Source organism: Strigops habroptila, chromosome 1 (genome assembly GCF_004027225.2).
Source record: "Strigops habroptila isolate Jane chromosome 1, bStrHab1.2.pri, whole genome shotgun sequence".
Classification (NCBI taxonomy): Eukaryota; Metazoa; Chordata; class Aves; order Psittaciformes; family Psittacidae; genus Strigops; species Strigops habroptila.
This window is the reverse complement of record NC_044277.2, coordinates 62,744,111-62,765,218: the sequence shown is the minus strand read 5'-3', so window position 1 is coordinate 62,765,218 and position 21,108 is coordinate 62,744,111. Positions and strand designations below refer to the sequence as shown.

Sequence of the window (21,108 nt, the reverse complement as noted above, 5' to 3'; positions counted from 1 at the left end):
TTACAGCAGAAAAGGCTCCATGCAGGTTAATGTGCCTCACTTTATTGACGAGCAGAGCTTTTCTGATGTCTAGCGTCAGTGCTAGCAAAAGGAGCAAGTAATGACAGAAGAACTAGTGATGTGACACGGGGTAATGGCTTTAAACTGAAAGAGGGTAAATTTGTGTTAGATATTAGGAGGAAGTGCTTCACTATGAAAGTGGTGAGGCACTGGCACAGGTTGACCAGAGAAGCTGTGGTTGCCCCGCCCCTGGCAGTGTTCAGGGCCAGGTTGATGGGGCTTTGAGCAACCTGGTCTAGTGGAAGGTGTCCCTGCCTGTGGCAGGGGCATTGGAACAAGATGATCTTTAAGGTCCCTTCCAACTCAAACCATTCTGTGGTTCTATGATAAGAATGTTTGCTTGGCAGAGGCAGTCAGCGTTAAACCCCTTATGCCAAAAGGAAATTGCTCTCTCAGTCACAGTAATATAGGACTTGTCTCTTCATTGCTGTATTTAAAAAGACAACGATCTGACTTTATGTGTCTGACCACTGTGCCTACCCAAAGTTTACTGCGGGATTTATGGCCTTATTCTTGACTGCTCTGCTTAACGAACTGCTCAAAGGTCTCTTTACACAAGAGCTATACCTTACAGCAAGCCAGGTCACCTTACAGCAAGCTGGTGATATGCAGCAGCAGAGGGACCAAGCAGATGGGCAGTACAAACAGTTTGTACAGTGGATTAAAAAACTTGTATGAAATGTCAGTGACAACCGAGGCAGGAAAAAGTCTTGCTGAATGTAAAGCGTTGTCCTGTGGTTTCCCTATGTGAAAATGGTAACAGTGCTGTCAATTCACACAAAGCTCTCAGCCACAAAACAACAGCAACACAAGGTACGTGCCTGGCACTCTGTACTCGTGCAGTGCTTCTGACCCTCTGAAGCATTCCCGTGTCAGAGGCTGGAAAAACCCTTAGACAGTAAAAGCACAGTGTTACAAAAGTCACTACCTTCACTGTAAACATGTTTATTTACTTGGATCGATACAAATGCTCCTGCCATACGTGCTGTTCAGTAAATATTAAACACAACCCTTACAATTAATCAGTCGCAGAGATGCTCTCTTTGCTTTCTTCCCCATCCCCACTCACGCCGGCTTATTAGTGAATAACAAACCACCTCCTGGGATGACGAACGCCGTGCCAGGGGCCCGCCTTCCTCGCCGCCCCTCGGGACCCGCTCGCTTTCATGCACCCATCAGTACTATCCCCGCACGCCCTTCGGCGGCGGTACCCGCTACCGGCCCGGCCCCCCGCCGCGCCCGGGTCCTGCCCCTCCACCGCTCCCCGTGCAGCGGCCGCCGCCGCCGCTCGCCCTGCCCGCCGAGCGAGGAGAAGCCCCTCAACTCCCCTCCGGTCCCGGGGGAGGGGGCTGCCATCACGTGTGCTTCCTCCCCCTCCTCTCCCTCCTCCTCCTCCTCCGCGGCGGCGGCAGCAGCAGCGGCCGCCTCGGCTCCGCTCCCTTTGTTGCAGGCGGAGCGGCGGCGCTGCCGGGCGCCGCGCACAAAGGAGCGCGGCCGGGGCGAGGCGGCCCCGCCGGCGGATAGGCGCGGAGCCTTCCGCCGCACCGCCGGGCTCCGTGGCCGCGCTGCATCGCACCGCACCTCCGGGGCCAGCCCTGCCCGCGGCCGGGCAGTGGTGGAGGAGGAGGCGGCGGAGGCAGCGGCGGGTCTGTGCGGCCGCCGCGGCGGGGATGCTGAAGGTGTGCTACGGAGCGGCGGAGAAAGGACGGTCCCGCCCGGGCGGCGCCGCGGGCTCCGGTTGATGCTGCGGGCCTGCCGCCGCCATCCCACTGCCGCCGGCGTTGCTCTTCGGCCGCCCCTCGCCATGCTGGGAGAGAGCCCAGCCGCCGCCCGACCGCTCCTGCGGGCGGGACCCCCCTTGGCGCTGTGCTACACCTCGGCCCTCCTGGTGCTCGCCCTCTCCGCGCTGCCCGCCGGCCGCGCCTCCCACCCGCTGCCCGGCTCCGAGTGCCAGGGCGGCGGCAAGGGGAAAGGCATCAACTGCTCAGGTAACGAACGCCCCGCCGGCTCCGCGCACACCCGTGCGGGCAGAACACGCGTGCACGTGGAGGGCTCAGCGTGGCCCCCGGCTCCTCCCGGCACGGAAAACAAAGGAGCGGCCACGGGTGCGAGTGCATCGGGCCGGCGACCCGGCCGGCAGGGAGATGGGGGCAGGGGGTTCGGGGAAAGCCCTCTCTCCAGCAGCTCCCCGCCCCGCCGCGGAGCTCGGCTTTTGTTCCGTTCTGCCGCCCCGCCGCGGTGCCGGCAGGTGCGCGCCGGCCGCCCCGGGGGCTGCCCGCAGCCCGCCCCGTCCCCCCGCGGCGCCGGACCGGTCCTGTCGCGGAGGGGGAGCGGGGAAGAACCGGCCGGGAGGGCAGCCCCTACCGCGCTCACCCGGGCTGCTTCTTCGGTGTCACGCTGTCCGTGTGTACAGCCCAGACCCCGGACCCGGACAGGCTCTCCATCCCTCCTCCTTCCGCCGATTACTGTGCAGATCCACTCTGCAAGAGATGCAGGCAGCAAAATACCCCATAATGTGCACAGGATAAGCTTCTTTTTAGTTTTTTTTTCTTGCTTTGGTTGCATGACAGGAGAATGCTTTATTATGCCTGCCCATCCTATGCATAAGTATATGCTGATATAATACAGTTTCAGTGTGGATTGGTTCGGCATGTCAGCAGCACGTTTTCTTGTATCTTGAGGGATACGGTGTTTTTAAAGTAGAACAAAGTGAACACATACAATACAAAGTTTGCAATTTGTTAGAAAGACTTGGTTTTTTTCTAAAACTAATACACAGAAAAAGTAATTTATTCTTTTTTCTCTGAAAAATTGCTGGGTATGCCTCCTACTGCTTTGTAAAATGATGGCTTTATTCCACCATGAGGATGGCCAGTGAGAGCCACGCAAAGTGCCTTCTCCAAGGTGATGAACGGTTCTGCCTTGTGCACTGAGCCCCCCGCTCCCATTGTCTTCAGCAGGGTTTGGAAGGCATTTTCCTCGTTGGAAGGAACTCTCAATACCTTCCAGGATAGGGCCCCCAACCTGTGCAACAGCTTTCAAGAAATGAGTGAATGGAATTGCGATCTTCCTCCCAATTACATTTTTATAATACAGATAATGCTGCTAGAGCAGGTTCGCAAATTTGCTGACCAGCAAACTGTGGCAAGATGATTTTGCAATACAATCGATCTAACTGCTGTTCACTCTTTGATATGCTCATTTGTTCTTCATTTTATCCAGTTTGGACGTATACTGCAGTAGCGTGCGATACCACAGCGCTACTGTTGTACTGCTGCCTGACTTCCCCATTCTATTTGTCTGAGTATCGTGGTTATTTTTAAAGAGAGGTTAAGAGGTTAATGTGTCACCGGCGTTAGCGGCTTACCCATCAGAGACATGTGGGTCATTAGACCACGGCATGTGCATAAATCAGTGAGATTAAATATGGAAGGCTGATGAAATATATGAGGAAGTTTCAAAGGTAATGTGGAACACACCATTATTTAGAAACCATCACAGAAAGAGAGCTTTCCAATCTGGAATTAGAAGACTGTATGTTATATTGAAGACATTCAGAATGATTCGGTTCTACTAAAAATAGGCAGAAGCAAATATATGTGCTATATAGGTATGTATGGCAGGTGCTGTTTTGAGAGTAACTACAAAAATACGGAAGGCAAATTTCGTTTAAAAATGCAGTAGTCAGATTCTACTATGGGTTAGCTGTTTCATGCAAAACTGCAGTGTCTCAGTTCTGAACATTAATTTTGAAAGGACTTATACCAACACATGGTATCTGGGACAGATTTTCCCCTCGCTTACCTCTGCATAGCTTCATTAACTTTTACTGGATAAGCTACTCCCTGAAAAAGATGAGTTGCCTGTATTTACACACGGGGCCAGATGTTGGCATTAGCACCTTTCTCAGTGGACTACTACTGCGTACACTGCTATTCAGGCTTAAAGTTAGACTTAAGAACACTATTACTACTCTTTCTTCAAACATTTGGACTCTAAATTACTTTTCATACTCGGAGAAGCAAAATCCTTCTCTCCTATTTGCATCGGGTTGACCTGCTGCCCTGGAACAGTTTTACACTTTTTTTTGGACGGTTCCTGATCTTATAATATTTTATCAACACTAGATTATGTAGCTACATTTGTTTTCTGCTAAAGTTTTACAAAGTGCTGAACTCCTCTCCTTTATTCCTTCAGAATCTACTGCTTAAGAAAGAGTTTGCTGCAGCAAAAGAGCATTGCAAGGTGGAGGACACAGACAGACAACACAAAAATTAAGATAGCTTTTTCAGCCTTGATTCTGCCCTTTCAGCCCATGCATAATTTTGTTAAATTATGATATAATTGCATCATCCCTGGCCAAGGGAAGAACATATAATCAAGTGATTAGAGCAGGAAACAGAGAATTAAGACGTATCTGGACTTAATAGATGATGTAGACTTGTATGTGTTCGTTCATCTGTCAGTCCATACTTTGCTAAGCTGGGAAAATTAAATAGCCCCATTTTACCCAGAATAAGGTAAAAACAAATTAATGTTTCTTTCTGGAAATGAGAGACTTAGTTTGATGTTTTAGAAATGTTATATTATTCCTAGTGCTACAGAAGTCATCTTCTGTAACATTTCTGATAGTCACTGGCTGTCCATGGGTAGGGTGGTGTGATGCTTGCTTCTCTGCTCAAGCTATAAGATAGTTGTGTCCTTAATAAAGGCTGTGAACTACTTTTAAGCACCCAGAGAGTAGAGGTAAATACAAAATGTAGTTAGTTCATGAGCTTCTAATCCACTGGCACTCTCCAGAAACATACACTGCACATGCACATCCTCAGTTGCAATTTCAGCCTGGTTGAGGCTCTGGTGTATGATACGATCCAGTCACACCTGTGGCAGCCACAGGGGTTGCAGTTTGATCATAAATGACTGAACGCTGAGGATTTTGGTGAGAGGTACACAGACTTAACAAGAGATACTGCTCGGTGCCTTGGTTTGGGTTTGTACGCCCAGGATTTTAATTAACAGAGATGTTTCTGTTGGTAAGCCTTTCAGCTTGCTGCTCCTTCATGTGATAAAATATGCTTGCTTGGGGCAATTCCACATACCTCCTATGAGTCTCATAGGCCATATGCTGCTCCCAATTTCTTAAATCCTCTTTAAGTGAAATGGGTAAAGATAAAATAGTTTCAAGATAGCTTGTTGATGATTGAGTGAGGTCAAGGAAAAATTAAGAACACCTCCTCTTTCATAGGTTGATGGAGTCTTGAGTGACATGGTTTAACGTGTGGTGTCCCTGCCCATGGCAGGGGGTTGGAACTAGATGATCTTAAGGTCCTTTCTAACCATAACTATTCTATGGTTCAATGGAATTGCTCTTCTGAGGGGTATGAAAGCTTTTCTTTTGCACAGTCATAACAAGTCTGAAAGAGTTTGTAGGTAAAAGTAGATGGAAACTAGTGATTAGGGAGAAGTAAGGGGATAGAGGAACAAAGGAAGGTAGTTATCCTGTGCTAGCATGATTCCATAGTCTATAAGGAATGTGCTGTTTATTGAGCATGGAAATGCAAGCTGTCAAAAAGCTTGCAAATTTTTAGAGAGAATGGCAGAGAAAGCTATAGTGGAGCCATCCTTCACCATATATACATTATCTTAACTTTCAGTATGCTTTAGAGAAATGGTTTCTGCCCTGAAATAACTCAAGGAGTAAATCAGACAAACAGAGAATGTGGAAACAGTAGAAAAAAGAGAAAGGTGAAGCAGAGTACATGGTAAGCCAATGAGAGTACAGCGAGCACAAGCAAAATTCATGTGTTTTGATATTTTAAAATGTGGTAGGATGAGAAGGTAGTGGTAGACATTATCAGTAGGACAAAAGCATCTGACGGCAGGACAAGAGCAGGTTGAGGGACGGAAGGGGTGGGAGTCGAAGGTGTTGATTGGTACATGAGCAGGAATAAGGAAGCAGTATGAAAAAATATACACAGCTGGGAGTGGGAGCAACTCACAGAGGATGGACAAGGATGGCAAAAACTGGCCACATCATATGCTTTTGTTTTCAAAGCATGCCTTTTTCCCTTGTGTGAACAGAATATTAGGGGAAGAAGAGTTGGGAAGGGCACAAGGTGAGCGACACAAGCAAGAGGAGATCCAGTTTAAAGACTGCATTTTGTGTGAGGGCCACCAGTGGTGTGCTCTTGTTCAGTGCTTGACAGCTTGTGGGGATGGTGGGAAACAGCAAAATCTGAGGTCACGGAGGCCGTACCAAAGCAGAGGAGTACTTGGAACACTTGGCCTCGGCAGCACGCCATCTCTGCTTGGACATTGACCTTGCCTTTGCTAACTGTTTTCTTCCAAAAGGTTTTGATAGCTGAAGAATGGGACATTGAGAATGTTAAAAGTGCAAAAAAACCTAAATGAACAAGAGTATGGTAGGGTTAGAAACACAGCATTTGGGGCACAGGCTCTTAATGCCTCACAAAGTAGTTTCCTAGGGAGATGATTATTCGCTCACCTTTGCAAAGGTTTCTTTCTCAGAATCATCTAAGATACTTCAGCACTGAGCAGAAGGCACACTTTCAGAAACGCTGTCTGTATTTATTGGCAAATTACAGCTTTAGGGTTCAAACCAGAATGAACTCTCAGTATTTTAAGGCATGTTACCTATTATATACCAGCTGTTGTAGCTGAAAACTTTGCCTTTTTCTTTAGAATAAGAAGAGGTCTAAAGCTACTTGCATCTGGTTCATCTACACTTGAGGTGAACACTTGAGTTTATGAGTGAGTTGGCCAAAATGAATTTTATGTAGACTCCTCACCCAGGTTTGTGTGTTGTCTGAAGCTTTGGTCCAGACTGTCCCCACTGTGATGGGGAAGAGCTAAACATTAACATGCAGCTCCCTCTGTCCTGCCTGTGCCCAATCCATGCTTCAGACGTGAACATGGATTTGGGAGGATATAAACCTCAGGCACTGCTGATCTCTGGAGCTCAGCCTTGGTTTCTGCCTGGGCTCAGTGGGGACTCGCTGAACCAGAATGAGATGTGGCCTCAAGACTGGCTTTCATCTGTGCTTATCAGCTGGAACAGACGTACCCTTTGTGGTTTTTGTGAAGATTAAGTGGGTGAGGGTTTGTTGTTTTTTTTTTTTTGGTATATCATTCTAAGTTAAACAAGGCTAAAATAATTTGTGCTAAAGATATGAAGCCACATTGGTGAGAATGTAAAAGCAGGGGATGGAAGAGAGGTACGTGTTCAGGTGAATGAACCTAATTATTTTAAGAAGTACACATCCTTTTATGTTCGCATAGATAAACTTGATCTGAAATTGTAGATAGGACTAGAATAATTAGTTATTTTATCTAAGATACTATGACTTATGTTTCCATAAATGAATTATAGCAGTCAAGCCAAATAAACTGTGATATGTGTTTGTGCCAATCAAACTTCTGAAGTAATGACCTAAACTCAGTCAGGTTACATATCACTTTGAGAAACTATTGTAAGGCATGTATATAAATCAAGTATAAGTAAAAAGTAAAGACAATTATAAAAAAGAGAAGTTAAAACTCAGACAGTAACATGCACATATTTATTTCCCTTTAGTATAATTACCTAGACATGAAATGTCCTTGCATTACAGATCCTTATATTGATTAAAGAGCCAAAAGGTAATTAAAGTAGAATTGAAAGTGTCAGAATTGCAGAAAATCATCTCATAACAGGTATCACTCCATCATTGTCAGTAGTGGGATGGTAGTGTGGTAGTGTGATGGAGCAATTGAGGTTTGTCTGAAGGGACTGGATTGAATCCAGTTTCTTTATCACTTTTTGAGAAGAGGAAAAGAGGAGCTATGTTTGTTGTGGAAAATACTGCCAAGGAAACATTCTTTCTGTACCAAGACTTATCTCATAATTCGTATTAAAAAGAAAACAAGAAGTCTGACCCTTTTTTTGCTATTGATGTAAGGATAAGTATTTTGTACTTAAAGCCTGCTGTTTTTCTGCTAAGTTGACAGTAGACTGGATAAAAGGGAGAGTTAATATTTACTTGGACTTGAAAAAAAAGAAGCTGTGGTCAAGGTCTTTGAGTAGAGAGTATGAAGGCAGAGAATCCCACAGTTATTGACAGGAGGCTCCATTTACCCTCTTCCTATAAAGAGATTATCACGTTCCAACATTGATCTGTCAACTGAAAGTGCTTGTGACTTTTCCAGCCTGTGGTCAAACTTTGGCGAGTGTCCACAAAGCAGGTAGTAGCAGTAGTTCCCAGAATAACAGCAGCTGTAACATTTGGGGAAGAAAAAATGCTGATGTTGAATAAAGATCTGTTCTTCTGACTCTAGACTACTGCTTATCCTCCTTGACAAGTCCTTACAGAAGCTGTGGAATGAAAATGAAGGTAGAAGACATGTTGGCATTTTTGAGGTGAAAACCTGTCTTTTTCTAAGCTGTCTGTAATATTCAATAGAGCTGAAGACCAAGGAAGTTCTTCATAAATGATTCTTAAGAAATCATTCTATCCCAAAAATAGCTTTAGGTAATAAGAAAATTATAATTAAATAATGTGCTGTAGGCTAAATAGTCCTCTCTAATTGCTGTAGTTTATTCTTAGATCATCTTGAAATTCTAACAATTTAGAAACTCAGGAAGAAAAAGAGACAGTGGAGTTGTATTTTTGTGGAGCTCGCAGGTGTGTAGAGAAGGGCTTGTTTGACTAAATCAATCCATAGTAAATTTTATTTTATGAAAGCATTTCTTATCAAAATGGGTCTTCTCTGTGTGGTACTTTTCTTCCAGAAAAGGATAGGAAGAAACAGACAAAATCTGGTTAGGAGTAAGTTCAGCAATCAACATTGCGATCTGATCAAATTAAAGTTTCCTGGAGAACCTTAAATCTGTCCCCTTGTCTTGATGAACAGCTACAATGTATCTTGAATTCTAATTTAGCTCACAGGTGGCTTCAAGGGTATCTGAGAACAGGATTATTTCGTCCTGTATCATTAGGTAGGTATCTAGTGGTGCCACTAGTTGTTTCAGTATTTGGAATTCCTGGGTTACATGTTCTTCTATTTGTTTGTCTGTTTGTTTGTTTTTTAAAAGAAAAAATACCAGGTCATTGTTTTCTCTTAAAGATTCTTACCAGGGAACTTTTGTCCTTTGTGGAGTGGGGAGCAAGATGCCAGTGAAGATCTTTGCTAGAAATGTACCTAGAAGACTTCTGTTCTTGCTGACCCAGTTACATTCCCAGACCTGGCTGTATGGGAGCTGGGACACCCCAGGCTCTGCATGCATTTGCATATCTATTGCTGATGTGAATTTCTCTGTTTAAGAGAGCAATTTAATGTTACACTGATACCAGTGTTCATTTTTTTCAAGTTGCTCTAAAACTGCCTCATTGGTCATAGTGTGGTTTGTGAGGAGGTGGTGTTTGACAAGCAAATTGGGGTTTATTTTAGGATAATTCAAATTCTCATTATAGCAGACAATTTCTAAGGGCTGAAAAGACAGGACTTTTCTGATAATAGATTATGTGTTGCAGCAACAGTGTTTAAAGGATCTGGTTCAAAATAAAATTAAATCCTTGTAATACCTCTCTTTTTACTTAGTATTATAAAAAGAAATTTAGTTGCAATTACAGTCTTGAAACACCCACATTATATAACTGTGTTCAAGCTGGCACAATCCTCATCCATGCTTCAGAAATAGTGTTAATTAAGACCAGCAGGAAAACATGTGAAAATGAAAGAGAAGAAAATCAGGGACGAGACAGAACTGTCAGTAATTTCTCTGAAGGGACCTGGCTTCTCTTGGTAGGTGCCAGCTCTTCCCCTAGCCTGTTTCTACCAGGCTGAGATCTCACTGTGCTCCTGTATATCTTAAATAGGTGCAAAGCTCCCTGTGTTTCCTTAAGATGCATAAGAGCATCCTGTGGGGTGCAGCTAAAGAAGAGGACAGGTATGATGTTCTTGACAGACAAAAGGGTGTTCAGGACATGAAATAGTTCTTCTCAGGTCTGGTCTGGAGGCCAAAATCTCCTGAAATCTGGCTCTGCCTGGCTGCAAAGCCTTTGTAAGCAGCCTCCTTCCAGCAGTCTATATGACTATAGAAAAGCTTCTATAAACACACATTTCAGCAGTGAGAAAGCGCTCTGTTGATTAAACCTGAAGCATACAGAGGAGTTTGTTGTACGTTACAAGAGTTTTACTTGCTCTCCTATTCAGAGACTTTCACGTGCAGTTTCACGTATGACTACAAAGAATGAGTGACTAAATAAGAATCATTTGCCAAAGTTGCTAGATTTCCTTTAAAATTTTAAACCAAGGAAGTATCTTAAGAAAAGCAGCATAAAAGCTTGAGATACAGGCTAGGAAAAGGTATTAGTGGATATGCGGAAAATGCCCCAAATAGTCTAGGCATTCAAAATGAGTGAATGCTTTTGAAAATGTACATTTTAATCCTTAACGTGTCCATAAAACACAAGACCAACATATAAAGTCTTTAGCTGGTTGATGGAGACAGCTCAAACAGCATTTTCAACAGGTATTTCCTCTGTCTCTTACAGAAGTTTACCTAGACAATGCTGTGAGGCAGAGTTCCTTTTCCCTGTCTTGGTATTTCCACAGAAAGGTATGTCCATAGAAAGTTAGATAAAAAATTGTGGCTGTGTAACAGTGTGTTGCTTTAAAACTCAGGGAAGCACTGCTCTAATTAAATGTTTACATTTTGCTAATTAGTATTGACTCTGACTGTGTGCTGCCTTTATCTGGTCCCTCTGGGAGAGGCAGAGGTCAGTGTGTTGTGCCAAATGGGTTCTCCGGGGCAGAGGAGAACAGCAGAAAATCCTTAGGCTAAAGGAAGAGAGCCCCCTCTGCAAGCAATACCACCATGTGCAGATGGGCAGATGAACCATTACTTTCCTAAAGCACCATGTCCCTCCAGCAGCTTTTCCTTCATTTCATCCTCCACCTCTTACAGAAGTTTACCTAGACAATTCTGTGAGGCAGAGTTCCCTGTCTTGATTGGAAGTATAACTTTATGGAAGTATCATTTCAAGGTTATAAAACTGAAAATAAAATAGGCAGGCTCCTGTTGAGGTTATAGAAATTCTTTCTCTTCTAAAACATGGGTTGTGAAGGCAATTTGTTTCATTGTGTTTCTTCTCTGTTTAACTGCAAAGGATGTCCTTTGCTTGCATGGATGTTTACACCTACAAAGAACGTCTTTGCGAAAATAGTTATGTGTGTTTGAAATGTGCAAAATTGGTTCTGAGCTTTAAGAAATACTCTTTTTCACATCAGAAACTAGTGGCTATGGTAGGGATGAAACAAAAAAGTTGGCTAGGAAACACAAAGAACAGCTGCCTATTTTTTTTAAGTGAGAAGAGGTTTGTTATCTCGATGCTCTTTGTTAAAACCTCCGTCTGTAATATAAGGGAGTTATCCAGGTGAGAGAACACAACCTCCACATTTGCAAGTGATATTCGTGCTGCTGGCTGAGCAAACAAAGAGGATCACTGGAACCAGACTCCGAATTTGAGTGTTTTGGGTGATTTATCTACCAGATGGTAAATGCAGCCCAATGTAAAAAATTAGTCTGGGAGCAGGGAATCAATCATCCAGCACACTGATCAGCAAAGGGATTTGGGTGTTACAGCAGAAAAATTAATGAGCTGGCAATCCACTGCAGAGCAGCATTAAAACAAAAAGATACTACACTGTAATAAAAGTCTTCACCCAGAAGACAAAAGAGATGAACATACTGCTTTATTAGACAATTGATAAACCTAATCTAAAGCAGTGTATTAGATACCAAAACCATAATATTATTCAAACATAATGATTAAAAAGTTCCGTATCAAAATCTGGAAATCAGAATTAATTTAGGAAAGTGAAGTTTTTCACTGCTTTCACATTTGTTTCCCAAATACATAGGCTCTTCTGTCACAGGAATTACTTATTAGTATTCTATATTATAGTAATAGATATTTCTTTGCTATTTAAAGTCACAGTACAGTGCATTCAGAATTACTTAATGAAAGATTATAAGATACCAATGGTAGCTTTATGTCACAATTATATCTTTCTATAAAAATCTTGAAAATGTGTCCCTAGCCCCTTTCAGTTACTCAGGCTACAAAAATGCAGAAGGCTACAGAATAGGTTCATCACCAAAAGTGCTTCATGACTTTTCTCTGATTTTTCATGGGAAGCCATTGAGTCTCCATTTAGAAAAGACTACGAAAAGGTGGCTCCTGTGCTCAATTTCCACTTCTTAAGGGTTTTTCTTTGTTTTGTTTGATTGTTTTTTGTTTTTTATTCTATTCTAAGGATTAGGTGCAGGTTATTCTCTTTGGGAAACGACACCATGTACAGATTTCTTCTGCAGAGAGGAAGGGCAGCATCAGAGTCTGGGCGTGCTAGTGTGAGGCCACTTTACCCAGCTGGAAAGTCTAGCTGTGGGTCCCCTTTCAAGCCTAAGGCATCAAAGTTACTCCTGTGACTGCAAAAAGCTGAAAGAAGTAGGTTGGAAGATACCTCTTTTCTACTGTGGAAAGCTACCTGAAACTGTTCTTGTGTGTCCTCTGTGGGTAACCGCTTTTATTTCTGAAAACAGCCAAGGAAATAGGAAACCTTAATGCCATACTGTCCTCTGATTTTGGCCTTTTCTTGTTTGGATTGTTTTTTTCTCAGGGGTGGGAATTTTGGGCCAGTGAACAACTAGCAAAGCACATAACAAAAATCTCCAGTGTCCCTGTACACCATGCAAATGTAATCCCCTAATTGTCTTTTACTTACTTAGTTTGCGTGTTTTGTGGTTTTGTCTGTTTCGTTTGTTTGGTGGTTTTGGGGGAGTGGTTGTCTTTTTTGTTTGTTTTTCTGTTTTAAATGACTCCTGGAGAAAGATTTCTAGAAATGTGAGGGAAAGGAGCTGATGGTCTGACTACTAAAGAGTAGAATGAAGCCCATTACCTAAGGAGTTTTTCCAGAAGCACTAAACACTGCTTAAAATCAACAAGAGCTCCTAGGTCATGGTCCCTGTAAAAAACAGATTTCTCTGTGTACAGAGCAAGCAGTAAGAATGTGCAAATATTAGTCTCATACAACTGTACAGATTAAGGGTGCAGGAACAATGATTTTTCCATAGAGTTGCAGGAACTGCAGCCAAGCGCATACCAAAGTGATGGACTTAATTGCCTACATTTCTTCGAGCCTCAAAAACATGTTTGCCTTCAAATGTAAAAGTAGTTTCTGATGATGTGTTAGATTATACTTAGGTTAGCTTCAGTGCTAACCAAGTTCAGACTGGGTGTGAATAGGAACTGTACCTCAGTCAGTGTGTATCTCAGGGCCGAAACTGGCCTTTTATTGAATTTCAGTTGTATGGGTGTGAGAAAAAGAGCAGAATGTAGTCATGTGCATATTTGTATGTAGGGTTTGTTTTTTTTTCTCCTGCTTTATGCATTTTGGATGTGCACAACACTGTTAAAGATGTGTAAAGGCTGCGGCTGGAGGGTGCTGGTGGCCCTGCATTCAAACAGAAAATGCAGATTAAATTCATATTGGCAGCAACGCAAGGTCTATCAGTGCCACAGCAGCAAGATGATTCGGATCAGGGGTGATAACTTGCCTGTGATCCTCGTCTTGTGCCGCTCCTCATCCTGTCCCCCTGGCCAGACCAACTGTACCTGGGGGAGGAAGGGATTCTGTTCCTTGCTCACTTGGCCAGCTGTTGGAGGACACCTGGCAAAGTCAAGATGTCCTTTGCAGCCTCTAGGCAAGGGCAGAATGAGAGCCAGCAAGTCAAAGTTCCTTGATTCTCTGCTGTACAGCAGGTAATAGCAGCTAATTTATGGCAATTAGGAAGTCTCCCTCAAGAGCTGTAAGCTGACACTGGGCGTATTTTGGCAGTGTCCACTAGCTGTGCTCCTCGGCCCCAGGAACCGCAGGGAAGACAACTCGTGAGCGGGCTAATCCGCCGTTACATTTGCCGAGGGAATCCCCAGCAGGGAACCGTGAATAATTTCCACCTGCTTCATATTGCATGAGTGGCACAACGGGAACAGAGGGAGATGGATGAATATATTGAAGGAGAGGCAGCCTCCTGTCCGTCCTCTAAATAAGGCTTGTTTCTTAGCCTGAAATGCTGGGCGTTGCGGCTTTATCTGTCTTGCCAGTGTGGTGGGCTGCAGAGATGCCGTCAGCTCCGAGTGAGCTGGAGTTCATCAGTTCTCTGCAAACCTGGCAGCTCTACCAGCCCTGCAACAGCCATCACTGTGAGAGACGATGAGGCAGGAGGGCGTGCCTTGCTGTATGGATGTCATGCTGTAGCCTGACTATAAATTCCCAGCCCCTGAAAATCCTTTCAAGGATGGCAAAGGGGGTGAGCAGGAGCTTTGGGAGTTGTATTTCTCCTTGTGTTTCTGTCAGGATAAACAAGCAGGCAGAGAGGAATTATTAGCTATAGATTTAGCTGACAAGAATGCACACGGGAGAAAAACATATTTCAGTAAGCTGAGTGGCTCCTCTGTGGTGATTTGTTTTTTAGAAGCACAATATACTTGCTGAAGTTTGAAAGGAGCGGAGCTGGTGGCTCAGGTCCTTCCTGGTTTTTGTAACTGGAATTACCGGAATTCATTAATAAACCTGAATGATCAACCGGGGGCTTGCTTGTTTGTTTTCTCCCTGTGACTTTTATGTGGCTGGTTTTTTTGTTCCTTTTCCAGGGGTTTTCAGACAGTTTAATTGTGGTTTTCAAAACTAGCCCTAAATAGCATAGTGTATGGGTGCTTGGAGGAGAGAGTTTATGCAAACCTAATTATACTTCAGCACCATTCATACTGCTTACGTTTCAGGCATATTACTCAGGAGTTATTGTATTTCCTTTCTGTGTATATAAAATAGGAATCTAATGCTATTTTTACAAAGTTATATGTAACATAAGAATGCAACGCAATGATTTTTTAATTTATAGATCTGTTAAAGGATTTTAATGAGGCTGAACTGCAAGAGGAGACTGAGGTTTTTGTATTAATTATTTGGAAACTACCAGATTTAACTGTTACATTTTAATCTCTTATATGGAAAATGCTCTCTTCTTGGAATTAGCTCCTATATAATATTCTGAAAATAAAAAGGTGCTTTGTCTTTCTTTTTGAATCAGTAACTACTTAAGGTATTTCTGTAAATTCTTGATTTTGATATAGATTGGCAGGGTCACGGAGGTATAATTCCCTCTAATTAAGTTTTGAAGTGCATCCCTGTTGTTTCCTTCTTGAAAAGGTCTGTAGCTTTAGAACATTCAGTGCTGGCACTAAAATCTTGCAGACCACAAATACTGTAGCAGCCTTAAATTTATTTGTTTTTGTTGGATAACTGACCTTTTTAAGTAAGTCAATGTTTCATTTCCTATATCTGCTTAATTTCTGTAACTTACTTAGAAATAGGTATTTCTTTCTATGCTTTTAAGTAGAAAGGTAATATTCTCACATAAGAGCTTGTCGTACACACTGACAGTCTGTCATGCACACGGCTGGAAGAGATCTCCCATGGCATTGAGCCTCCATGGTCATTGTTTCTGTATTCAAGGCTGCTCCTCAGAACCACCTGCTTTATTTCTGATTGAACCCACTATATACTGTTTGCTTAACCATGTCTTAGCAATGGAATTTAAAAAGCTTAATATGCAGATTTAGAATTTTGTTTAAAAAGCTTAATATGCAGCTTATGTATATATAAAAATAGAATTAAAAGAATAGAGATTAGGGACATTATTGTAAATATTCTTACAATAATCTTGCTCTCATGACTTCTCTGTTCAGAAATTTCCCAACCCAGGAAGATAACCAGTAACTTTTTTGGATGTATTTTGAAAGATCTCTGAAACTTACACATGGACAAAACTAGCCTGAAAATGGCTTTACATTTTTTTGGTGTTAATTAGACTTTAAGTTTGGGTGAAAACTTGGATGTTAGGAAAATAGTGAATTAGGGTACTTACATTATTAAAATAGAACTTGATATATTCAATGAACAGATTCCACTGCTGTGAATTATTGCATCCCGCTTGAATTGCTCTGAGAAATAAAGCATCCAGACAATGAGAAATGCCCAATTAGTGAATATGACTGGAAAATCTGATTTGAGCAACTTGTCTGGCATTGCACAAGGACATAAAAAGATTACATTTGCTTGAATAACATTAATTCAGGAATCTTCTTGTTTCTGAGTATTTGCTCTTCTACTATTTTATTATCTCTTTGCTTAACAGAAGTTCCTTTAAGGAAAAAGATAACAAACACCCTCCTGCCAAAAACAACCCTACCCACTAACATCTAAGGAAAATACAGATAATTCATATGGTGGACTGTAGCTGTGAGGAAGCTTAAAACCATTATGTCCTGGCAGATACTTCTCACTTGAATTAACGGTATAATGGGTACCACTGAAAGTAGTTGTCTCTGAACCAGCCACCTGAAAAAGAGACATGGAATTTTTCTATATCCTTACTGGAAAGCAGAGATCTAGCAACCCTGGGCTCTCTGTCCAGGCCTGGGCTCCTGTGTTTCCCAGTGGATGTTTTTTCACCATCCTTGCCTCTTCCACTCTGTGGTCCCTCTTGTTCGGCTTTCTTTGTGGTCTTCTTTTCACCTCTAGTGTACCTGCCAGATCTCTTTCCTTCATAGTCAGTTCTCAGCTTTGTACTCAAACTGTTTTCTGCTCTTGGGCAAGGAGACCACTGAGATCATACAAATATGACATGTATGACAAATATACAAGTTTGCCAGCACTGATTTTTGGTGCTGAAGCCACAGCTCACCTGGGACATCACGGAGAAGGAGCACATGGAATAGGAAGCCTGTGACCAATTTTGCTGGTGGAATGTAACAGGTAAACCTCTTCTAGCAGCTTAAAATTCCAGGTGGATTGGATGTATTTTCACATAGCAGAATACAATGGTTTAAGTTTTGGAAATCATACCTCCTTCACTGCACATTGTATCTCAGCTCCTGCATGCAAATGTGGAAAAGCTCAAACATCTTAATGGTACAAGATGCAATTTTGTTACTTAAAAAAAAAAAAAGACAAAACACTGTGTGTGCCCCAGCCTCATGATTAAAAACTACACAGCTGGATGTTTTCTGTGAAAACAATGAGCCTGTGTGCTATAAATAACTTAAAATGTGATCTTATGATGGAAAATATTATACTGTTAACTAAAAGTACAGTTCTCAGCTCTGTGTATTATTGCAACTTTGGAGTTAGCAAGTTACATTAAAATCAAAGAACTCTACCTTAACTTGAAAATACATTCAGAAGTTAGAAAATGGCAGCATTCTGGACTATCTGACTCACTATCTCACATAAGTCAAATACCCTCATTTTCATGGGGATGTTTCTGAGGTTCCCTCACAACTTAGCCTGCAGAAAATGTGTACAGCTTTTTCTTCCAGCCTGATGTAAGCCTGCCTATTTCTTGTTATGGAAAGGAAAACAGTACAAATGCAACAAGTATTTCTGCTATTTATCTCATAGAAAAATAAGCTGAATAATATTGCTAGATAACACTGGAAAAAACTTTTGCAGAGCAGGAAGGAAAAGTTACAGGGTTTGGTTTTTGGGAGGGTATTGATTTTGGTTTTGATTTTTAAATGTGACAGAAATCCCAATTTAAAAGTAAGGTTTTACAAGCCTAGGTATTGAGAGCTGACCTTGCCCAGGGTTTCAGCCACAGACCTCGTCCTACCTCAGCTTTCAGCGCACCCTGCTCTCAACTGGGTCACCTCGCTAAGAAGTAGCAGAACATTAATGCAGCAAGAAGTGGCTATTTTCTTTTCTTAGTGTTACTACTGGCTTAGTGACTGTTTTGACAAGTACCAGACATGACAGGGCCATGAGGTGGAGAGCAGGGACTGATAATGAGGAGATGTGAGGCCCCATCCCCATCGGCACCAGTGAGCTGCCTGCAAAACCATACCCTTGCTGCAGGAACTTCTGCCAACTCTTTGCTGCCTGGGCAATGGAGCGGTGTAACCAAATAGGAGGATAAGGTCTTTAGGAAAAAGTTTGTACTTCTTTGCTTGGCTAGTGAGGCCATATATGTATTTGAATATGGGATGACTTTTTCCTGGTATTTCTCTGTGAAAACGCATCACTTATTCAGACTTCTTCCTGGCTTGGACAGACTCACTACAGCCATAGACAGATCTTGTGCCATAGATTTTTATCACGACACCAGAATTACAAATTTCAGTATTTCTCTTTCTGCATAATGGGCAGAAATCTGATGGAGTAAAGATGTGGTCTTTCTGAAAATGGGAGTAGTGTGTGGGGGTGTGTAATCAGATTGCCAGGGAAATTTCCTGCAGATTTCCAGTGCAGCTGAAGTCTGTCAGACAAAAAAGGTTTGTTCTCTTTTTCAGTCTTACATAGCCAGTACAGAAGCACTGTGTATGATTCATTTTCTTGTTTAATCTGCCTTGTTCTTCATGTTACACTTCACTAAATATATTTACTTTTATTTCTGCCATTCCACATGACAGAATTTATCTGCAAGGAGAAATTTTAACTGCAAGAAAGGTTTTATAGACAGAGAGTGAAGCAGCAAAGCATGAGGCAGGAATCTAGTGCAAGATGTTAAGCACTGTCTTTCCCAAAATCGAGGAGCAATTAAACTTGTTATTCTACTAAAGAACTTGAAACCTGTAAAGTAATACAGCAGCATAATAGGAAGTAGCTTTTAATGAGCTTATGCAGTTATTGCAAGTTAAAAGCAGTTGCAGGTTTGCCTAACAAAATACTGGGAATACATTATCATTAAATGTTGGTGATAATGCAGTCACAACAATGGCAATATACATAAGCCTTGTAGAGCTATTAAATTTACTGTATCTTCTATAAGGAGCAAAAGTAAGCAAAGAAATCAAGACACAGCTGTAGGGATAAAAACCCCACAGGGCTAGACCAAGAAAGTATGGGAGCTAACAAAAAAAGAGCAATCAAGTTCGCCTTGAATGGCAAAACCAAAACAACCCCAAACAAAACAAACATAAACATTCTAGCTCAGAGGAGTCCTCTTTTTCACAGTTAGCATCTCTGGAAACATGCTTGATGGGAGATTTTAATCACCTAATCAAACAAGTAATAGAAACATTAATGATTTCTAACCTGCTGAAACTTGGCATCTCTTGGGGTCTGCTTCATCATCTGAGTTTACAAGATCTGCATCTGCCAGCTTGGATCATGAGCACAAAACCCAAGGAAAAACATGCTATTTCTGAGAGAGCTGTGCGTACCCTTTCCAGTTTAGCAAGACAGTAGATTTGAAACACTGTGTAAAATACACAGGTTTTATTCCCTTGTGCTTATGGAAGCAGCCTTCCCAGGCACTGGACAGTAGGTAAGCTGAGGACACAGTAGCTGTACCATCTTTCTACTCATACTCCTCCCTGCAACCTTGTGTCACTTGAGTGTTTGCCCATGGTGTCTTCTGTCTCAGCACAGGCCAGGGATTAAGATATTGAAGGTACCAGTCCCTGGTGTACCTGGGTTGTTACTGGCTACCAGTGGCATGTCAAGCCATTGACCATTACCTTTTGAACCTGGCAATCAAGCCAATTTGCAGCTGATCTCTCTGCCCCCCCCTGTATTTCATCAGCTTAAAAAGGATAGTGCTGTGGGAGATAGTATCAGAAGTCTGAATATATTTTACCTCTACTGCTTTCCCTTCACTCTCTTCCTGCATGGAAGAGAGTGAGGGGGGTCAGGCATGATTTGCTCTTAAAAAAAATACATGCTGGCTACTCCTGCTAGTCTTTTTCTCCTGCTTGTTTTTGGAGCTGAATTATGAGAGGATGTTCCTCAGGGACTTTCCAGAGGCAGAGGTGAGGCTGACCCACTGATTGCTCCCTGGGTCCCCTTCCTTGCTTTTCCTTCCATAAGATGAGAATAATGTTAGCTTTCTCCTTATCATCAGGGACCTTCTCCTATGACCTCGATTTTTCACAGGTGATTGACAACAACTTCACAATCCTATCAATCAACTCTGTCAGATCCTTGAATGAAACCTGGCCTGATGGATCTGAACATACCTGGTTTCTCTAAGTAGACTCTAACCTATTGCTGCTTTGTTGTTGTCTGGCCCTCTGTTTTCCAAGCAGGGTTGGTGCTTGCTGGGACTTGGGAGCAGGCTTTGCCTACAAAAGCTTGTAAGAAAGGACACTGTGTGCTTCAGCCTCTTCTTTGATGGCTGTTGCTTGTCTCTTCCCCATCCATCATCAGACTCGCGTTTTTCCTGACCTTCCCCTTACAAATATCATCCTGGTAGAATTGTTTGTTTTTAACTTTAATGTCCCCTGCTAGCTCTGCCTGTTTTTGTGCCAGAGTGCCCAGGCAATGCTCTTATTATCCTCCTGTCTCGCCTATCTTTATTTGCTCTTGTGTGCTCCCTTTTTGTGTTTTCAGCTCATTATGGCTCTTCTCAGCCAAGCAGGCGCTCTGCAAGAAAGGTGAAGTCAAGACAGGGAATAGTCAGAGCCACATAAAGGTGTACTTGTGAAAAATATGACTTTTCTAAAGGAGATAGATTTAGGCCGAAGAGGGCAAGGACTTTAAAATTAGATGTAGTGTTGTCCTTGTTTGTCCAGGAAGAAGACATTGACTGTAAGGAGATCAGGGTGGCTGAAATGCCAGACTGTTCATCCAGTTATTCAGTAAATTTTTCATTTCATGCTAAACTTCATATTACTGCAGCCTCATTGCTACCAAGACAGTTGTACATAATTCACTGTGTGGAGTCAAAAGTAGACAGGGCAGCAGGAAAGGAACGAGAGCAGAGCTTTCTGAGGAAATGGAAAAGTTGTGTCTGCCTGTGTGGGAAGAATCTGCTGAAGGTTAGTGTGTAAGGGAGTTTGGAAAGGGTAATTGGCTGGATGTCAGAAAAGGTGTGGCAGGATGGCAGGTGAGGAAAGTTATTCCTCAGAGGAGGGGAATTTGAAGATTAAAAGATCAGAAGGAAGAGTTAATGAACTCTGGGTCAAGTGGCTGAGACAGGCTAAAACA

The 21,108-nt window shown here is 42.6% G+C and overlaps 1 protein-coding gene across 1 annotated transcript in view; it reads left to right on the top strand.

Annotated features, from left to right (window-relative positions):
- The first annotated feature begins 1,208 nt into the window (after positions 1 to 1,208).
- The window catches only part of TMEFF1 (transmembrane protein with EGF like and two follistatin like domains 1), a 134,340-nt gene continuing 114,440 nt past the window's right edge, over positions 1,209 to 21,108 (top strand). The window contains exon 1 of the mRNA XM_030473910.1: positions 1,209 to 2,048. Coding sequence (XP_030329770.1) covers positions 1,802 to 2,048 — 247 coding nt within the window. The 5' untranslated portion in view covers positions 1,209 to 1,801. The remainder of the gene's footprint in view (positions 2,049 to 21,108) is intronic.